Genomic DNA, 7,891 nt, shown 5'->3' with positions numbered 1-7,891 from the left:
TCAGTGTGTGCCTGGACTCTTTTAGGGGTCCAGCATGTCTCGATTCATCTGATGTCATTACAGGCAGAGGGGAGGGGAGGGGGGGGGGCAGATGGGGGGGGGGCTGCTTAGAGCTGGGATCCAATTTGGGCGGCGTGCTGGCAGGGTGCGCGAGCTGTGTTTTTTTATTGGTCTTTAATCAGCTCAATCGGGACGTTTTATTAGTGCGATGCTTTGTTTGTGAGGACGGACGAGAACTGGTGGTTATTAGTGGCCCTCGAAGGCCCCGTGGGGGGGGGGGGGGGGTAGGGGAGAGGGGGAGTCAATAAGGAGGAGAGCAGACTTAGGAGGCAAGAAGAAGATAATGGTGCAGAAGGAACTAAATTAATTTCAGTGTCTTGTTATCACAAATTTATACTCCTGTTGTTATTAGTGAAGTTAAAGCTTCATGAGGTAAAGCTGCATTCTGTGTAGTGACCAGCAGGGGGCGACTCCTCTGCTCCCATAGACGTCTATGAGGAAATGACTCTACTTCTGTGTAGTGACCAGCAGGGGGCGACTCCTCTGCTCCCATAGACGTCTATGAGGAAATGACTCTACTTCTGTGTAGTGACCAGCAGGGGGCGACTCCTCTGCTCCCATAGACGTCTATGAGGAAATGACTCTACTTCTGTGTAGTGACCAGCAGGGGGCGACTCCTCTGCTCCCATAGACGTCTATGAGGAAATGACTCTACTTCTGTGTAGTGACCAGCAGGGGGCGACTCCTCTGCTCCCATAGACGTCTATGAGGAAATGACTCTACTTCTGTGTAGTGACCAGCAGGGGGCGACTCCTCTGCTCCCATAGACGTCTATGAGGAAATGACTCTACTTCTGTGTAGTGACCAGCAGGGGGCGACTCCTCTGCTCCCATAGACGTCTATGAGGAAATGACTCTACTTCTGTGTAGTGACCAGCAGGGGGCGACTCCTTTGCTCCCATAGACGTCTATGAGGAAATGACTCTACTTCTGTGTAGTGACCAGCAGGGGGCGACTCCTCTGCTCCCATAGACGTCTATGAGGAAATGACTCTACTTCTGTGTAGTGACCAGCAGGGGGCGACTCCTCTGCTCCCATAGACGTCTATGAGGAAATGACTCTACTTCTGTGTAGTGACCAGCAGGGGGCGACTCCTCTGCTCCCATAGACGTCTATGAGGAAATGACTCTACTTCTGTGTAGTGACCAGCAGGGGGCGACTCCTTTGCTCCCATAGACGTCTATGAGGAAATTACTCTACTTCTGTGTAGTGACCAGCAGGGGGCGACTCCTCTGCTCCCATAGACGTCTATGAGGAAATGACTCTACTTCTCTCTTGATTTATTCCCTCAGTAAACATTGTAAACATGAGTTTATGGTCTCAGTCTCTAGTTTCAAGTCTTCTTCAATGCAGCATGATGTTCATTTAGTGATTGAAGGTCCATTTGGAGTCAAACAGACCATAAAGAGGGGATGCTTTAGGTGGCGGGGATACAGGCTGATTGACAGGTCTCTAATAGACCATAAAGGTTGTTTTATTCATTGATATTATTCATACTGTTTAGCGGAGTGCAGTTTATTTGTGAGAGAACATTGTTGCCTGACGTAGGAGATGAAGTCTGGATGTGAGGAGGTGGACGGAGGTCTTCTAGGTGAAAGTTTGTCCCATCTGTCCATCCCTGTCATATTTATGTATAGAATCCATAGATATTATGAGATCTCTGAACTTAATGATGAATATGGACATTAATGTTCCTAATCCTGAACCAACTCATCTTCAAGGCTTATTTTCAAAATAAAATGTCTCCGAGTGAGAGCAGTCCCACAGAAAGTCCTACATGGGAGGGAGGCGAGAGAGAGAGAGAGAGAGAGAGAGAGAGAGAGAGAGAGAGAGAGAGAGAGGGGGAGGAGACGGTGTGTATCGGAAGTCTGATCACACACGGAGCTGCAGTGCGCGCGGACAGGAGATCGGATGCGGGAGGAAGGTCCGCACACGCGCACCCTCACCTGATGAAGACATGAATCTATAAATCTATGGATCTGTGAATCTGTGATCCCCTGAAACCACTTTCCCGCCCTCCTCTCGTGCACGCGCAGACCTCTCCTCTGGGCCTGGGGAGACTCGTCCGCGAGACTCGACGCGCACCTGCGCGGGTCCGAAGGTGCGCTCCGTTTCTCCACCCGTGGACCGTTTTTTCTCCGTGGCTTCGGCGCACGTGGGGAAAGTTTTTGGAACATTTTAGGAGAGTTTAATGAGGCGGGAAGGTGCGCGCGGCAACATCAAAGAACAGGTCCGTCTTCCGATGAAAAGATTCATTTATTCATTCATTCATTTATTGAGTCCAATTTCCAAGACTCTCTCCCTCTCTATGTCCCTCTATGTCTCTCTATGACCCTCTCTATGTCTCTCTCAATGTCCCTCTATGTCCTTCTCTCCCTCCCTCTGTCTCGAGAGCAGAGGACAGCGTACACGCGCGCAAACACGCAGGCGCACGCCGACATACCGACACAGTATCACTCTCTCACACACATGTCATTGCCTCTCTCTCCCCTCCCTCTCTCTCCCCCCTCCCTCCCTCCATCGCTCTCGCTCTCACTGAGACTGATTGACTGACTGCTCTCTCTCAGGTCCGCTGTGCCCGCTGAGAGAGACGCACGCACGGACGCACACGCACCAGGAGCCGGGCGCCGGAAGCCTTCCTCGGATGGAGAGCCGGCGGCGCAGCGCGCGTGAGAGAGGAGACCAGCACGTTACCAGCTCCCAGCGCGCACCGGAGACACCAGCGGGACCGCGAGCCGCAGCCGCGCGGGGGCTCGTCTCCGAAGGAGCAGAAGAACGCAAGGAGGAGGCTTCTCCCGGTTCTCCCGGTTCTCCCGGTTCTCCCGGTTCTCCCGGTTCTCCGCCGACCCGCTGATCGGGGACCGCGTTGGGTTAGCGAGTCACCGGGACGATGCTCCCGATCAGCCCCAGAGTCCCGTCCGAAGGTTAAACAAGACAAGAGCGGCGTTTGTCTGCTGCTGCTGGACCAGTGTCGATCCCAGTGATCCCAGTAAGGGGGACCGGTCCGTGTTGGGAGAAGGGGGGAGAAGGGTGGGAGAAGGGGGGAGGTTTTCTAAAAGTAGACGCGGGAGCGCATCGGAGACGTCCCGGGGACCATGATCAGGATCTTCCCGGATTTCAGCGTCCAGGTGACGGCTTCGGGAGCCGCAGGCGGCGGCGGAGGCGGCGGGATGCTGTCGGGACCCCCGGTGGGTCGCGTGCCGGTCCCCGGAGCCACGAACGGGTCCCCGCAGAGCGCGCAGGGCATCGCCGCCTACCAGCAAAGGTACGTGAGGAGCGCTGGAGGACCGCAACGCGCCGACCTGTTGTGCTCCTCCTTCTCCTCCTTCTCCTCCTTCTCCTCCGCGGGACCTCCTCGCGCAGTTGGGCTTTTTAACTCAGTGGTCAAAGTCAGGCCGCATCACGTGTGGTGCTTTCAGGGGCTTTTCTTACTTCAAATGAGTCCAAATGGGTTCAAAATACGAGTTTGAGACTTCGAGGCTCTGCTCCTCCCTGGGGGGGCACTGGAGTTATTTCACAGAGATGCCTTGAGTGTGGTCCAGCTGGCCGTGAAGCCGTGACCCCCCATCGATATTCCCTTATTTCCCCTCCAATCGGAATCTAAATGAACCCCGGCCGCGCGCTCCGTATGGGGGGGGGGGGGCTCACCCTATGCACTCTCACACACGCATGTATTTATATATAAATATATAGCTCTGTGGGTATAATTGTGTTTGTGTCTGTGTGGGGGGGGGGCAAACAGACATAAATCACAGCAGACAATAAGGCTGCATGTTATTTAAAGCAGGGCTTCTGGGCACAGAGACCCTGGACCCTGGGGGGGGGGGGGGTTATGCTGTGGTGGGCCAGGATTACAGTCACAGTTTCACACATTCTCACATTGAAGAAGCCTGCTGGAATTAGGGTGGGGTGTGTAGAGGGGGGGCGGGGGTCAGAAGGGCCAGACTCCGGTCTTGACTTGAACTTGACAGAGGAAGGTTTGGTTGTTTATGGCGCAGAGTCCCGTTTAGTTTAAAGACCCCACCCCTCCCCTATGTCTCCCCCCCCCCCCCCCCACACACACACACACTTAATGCCCCCCCACAAACCGCTGGGAGCTAATATGTTTACACCCTGCGCTCCACTATCGGTACGCAGAGCTTCTTCTTCTAATGTTCAGGGCTCAGGAGTGAGGGTGCTGGGGGGCCGAACACGTGACCTCTCCCTTGTGACTCATCGACCCCCCCACCGCCCACCCCAGGCCTTTTCCGGACAGTGAAATCTGCTCTGTTCTCAAACCGACCAAGAAGAGACAGAGAAACCCACCGCTTCCTCTCCTGGACCCCCCTCCACCGGCTCCTGAGCACTGAAGACCCCCCCCCCCACAGACACACCTCTTGGAGGTCACGGCCCCCCCTTCTCAGGTCTTTATTCTCTGCCACAGCGGCCGCCTGTAACCCCGGTGTTTGCGTGGAGAATACCCAGCATGCCTTTGACCTTGACAGGTCATTGGTATAGAGGGGGGGGGGGGGAGGAGGGGGGGTTAATCACACAGCACACCGATTAGGTTACAATGAATTATACATTTAAGAAAAGGAGGAATTTAAATGAATGTGGAGAAGAAAAGAGCCGACAGAAAGAAGCATGTCGGAGGATAATGAGCCTTCGCTGAGGTGCAGACATCAAAGTGTCATCACTGCTCCAACAAATATATAAATATATATATATATATATATATATATATATTTATATATATATATATATATATATATATATATATATTACATGTATATAAATATATATAGCTTTAACATTAAATGTGTAAAAATATAAATATAAAAGAAATGCAGCAGCTCCAAGTTATTGATCATTTATTTTTTAATTTAAAGTGAGTGAGACGTTTGCTGTGATGTGTTTATTATGACACTGGGGGCAGGGGGGGGGGGTTGTAGGATCTGATTTACAGGGAAACCATCCAAATAAATCACCCATCAACCCCCGCGCTGCTGTTGTGATTTTAGTTGTCTTTTTTTTAGACGGTTAAAACAATGAATAATAAGCCCCGCGGTGCAGAGAATTAAATAAGAAATACAAATACACCCGCGCGCACACGCGCACACGCACGGGCTCGGAGCGGCTTGTTGCGCCGCGGCTGGATGTGCGCTGTCCCTCTTTATTGTGTGTCTCCTGTCAGCAGGCGGGGGGTGGGGGGGGGGTGCAGGCTCCGAGGATCCGCGGCCGCCCAGTGACGCTCCGCCGCGGGACTCCGACGCGGATGAAGCGGCCGCGACGATGTGAAGATTTGACGCGCGTGTTTGGCTTCTTTTTTTTCTTCTCCTCCGCAGCGCATGCACGGGGAAACGCTTCTGTAGTGCCCAAGCCGCGAAGCTGTGCGCGGGCGAAGAGAAACGGAGAAGCAGCGAGGGAGGGGGGAGAGAGAGAGAGAGAGAGAGAGAGAGAGAGGGAGACAGCGAGATCCGAGAGGCGTCCACCCCCGGGTCCCCCCTCACTCCTCCCGGCATGCCTCTGCTGCTGCAGCCCGGTCCTCGCCTTCGCCTCCACCGCCCGCTGCCTCCACGCTGCTGAGCGGCGGCGAGACGCACGCACGCACGCTCACACGCACACACACACACACACACACACACGCGCGCTCTCTCTCTCACACACCGAGTCACACGCGCACGGACATGGCTTTGTCTTGACACACCGACCATGACGCATTGCTGTCAGGGCGAAGCGCGCCGCCGCCGCTCCGCGGCCACATAGAGACGAAAGAGCAGAAAGTAAGAAATCAAATAATTGTTGCAGGAAGATGGCGCCCACGAAGCCGAGCGCCCAGCAGGACCCGACGCGCAGAGAACGGTAACCGGGCTTTGGATTCCCTCCTCCTCTTCCTCCTCCTCCTCCTCTTCCCCACTGCATGTTTACAGCTGCAACGCGAGCGCGGTTCCGCGTCGCGTTGGGTGTTATTCTGAAGGTGTCAGGAGGAACACAGGTACCCTTTCCAGAGGAGAGTCGGGGCGTGCGCGCGTGTGTGTGTGTGCGCGCGTGGGACTGGGTAACAGGTCGGTTGGCTGCCACTGTTCCGGGGAACCGGAGGACTGAGTGAGCTTGCACGTGCGCGCGTGCAGGAATCGGGAGTCACGCAGTGTGTTGACGCTGCGAGGAAGCAGCCAGCCAGCAGTTTGTGTTTGAGAGCGCGAGGGAAACATGTGCATCCGTGACTACCGTGCGTGTGCGTGTGCGTGTGGCTCAGATGAATTAACAGGAAGTTTCAGTGTGAAGGGGTGTGCATGTTTTCACCTGCACAGGTCAGCACGTGACCTTAAAGCTGCTCCATTGACGTATTTATCTATTCGATCCTCCCTGTGATGTTTTGTAGACGCTGTGCAGGAACCTCCAGGTCTTTGTCCCCTCATGAGGAGAACCTGTCCTCTGTGTGGAGACATCTTAAACTCACATCTGCAGTGTAAAAACAAAGCCTCCCATTGGACGCCACATGCGTCAATCACCTGCTCTCACCTGTTGATTTAGACGCTCTGACTCTTTTCCTTCTATGTGCGTTTCCTCTTCTCTCCTCTCTGTGTGACATCTTCTCTGGAGGACCACATGTCCTCCACCTGCCAATGAAGCTCTGCTTTGTTCCGTGCTGACCTCAAAGACATCCCATAATTAATAGGATGTCTCGGAGACGTCTCTCCGGCCTTCGGTCTTCTGGCCTCTCCTCAAGCTAGTGGACGTCTTGTGAATTGTGTCTCTGCTGGATGATCTCACCTCCTCCTCCTCCTCCTCTCTAAAGGGAGCCGGGTGAGGTTGCCTCCCCCCTCACCCGGCTCCCATGGAGGAAAGGCTGCAGAGATGATTGGGTGCTCCTCCTGTTGGCTCCTCCCACTCTGAAAACATGTGTATGGTTGGAAATGGGAGCTTGTTTTAAGTGCTGCCGTGCTGTAGTTATTTACCAGGTGTGTGTTTATATGTGTGTGTGTGTGTGTGTGTGTGTGTTTGTACGTGTGTGTCATGCAACAGGTTTCATTAGAACTCATTTTTGCTGTGTTTTGCTGCTAGAATACAACACACGTCAATTTCAAAATAAACTAGCGTCTTCATAGGAAGGTTTAGGCATTTAAGTCATGTGACCAGTCATGTGACCAGTCATGTGGGCCCCGTCCTCCTCTACACTTCTTCCTAGAACAGAGAACAAAAAAAACTATATACAAAAGTTATTCCTCATGTTGTCATTATTAGGTGATGAGGTATGAGCCGTATCACCTGACACCAGGTGAGGGTCAGTCAGACCTTCACCCAGTAAGTCTGCCTGACATGGACAGTGGTCTCCTGGGTGAAGGACATGGACAGTGGTCTCCTGGGTGAAGGACATGGACAGTGGTCTCCTGGGTGAAGGACATGGACAGTGGTCTCCTGGGTGAAGGACATGGACAGTGGTCTCCTGGGTGAAGGACATGGACAGTGGTCTCCTGGGTGAAGGACATGGACAGTGGTCTCCTGAGTGAGAGTCCTGCAGGTTGAGAAATCCACGTCACATCAGGTGTGTCCTTGAATGCACCACGGAGAGCAGACTCCTGTGGGGGGGGGGGGGGGGGGGGTGTTGATTAAATCTTTTATTGTGATGAATGGTCTCTCTGCGGCGGGTTCCTTGACTCCTCGTGGAAGCGGAGGAGAAGGACGGAGGAGGAGAATCAATCTGAGAGCTGACGGCTTGTTTTGGGAGGATAATCCGTGTATTCATTTGTCTCCTCGATGCCACCATCCACCTCCTCCATCCATCCCTCCATCTGCTCCCCCCCAGCGCTCTGTGTGTGTGTGTCTGTGGTTGTGTGTTTTCTGCTAAGGGC

At 53.7% G+C, this 7,891-nt stretch overlaps 1 protein-coding gene across 1 annotated transcript in view; it reads left to right on the top strand.

Moving 5' to 3' along the window:
- Positions 1-1,911: 1,911 nt before the first annotated feature.
- LOC119227384 (neuronal PAS domain-containing protein 3) overlaps positions 1,912-7,891 on the top strand; it is a 142,746-nt gene continuing 136,766 nt past the window's right edge. Inside the window, 2 exon segments of the mRNA XM_037486128.2 lie at positions 1,912-2,289; positions 2,627-3,324. Of these exon segments, the coding sequence (XP_037342025.2) occupies positions 3,155-3,324 (170 nt within the window). The 5' untranslated portion in view covers positions 1,912-2,289; positions 2,627-3,154.

This window comes from Pungitius pungitius, chromosome 14 (genome assembly GCF_949316345.1).
Source record: "Pungitius pungitius chromosome 14, fPunPun2.1, whole genome shotgun sequence".
Classification (NCBI taxonomy): domain Eukaryota; kingdom Metazoa; phylum Chordata; class Actinopteri; order Perciformes; family Gasterosteidae; genus Pungitius; species Pungitius pungitius.
This window is presented reverse-complemented; position numbering and strand designations above follow the sequence as displayed.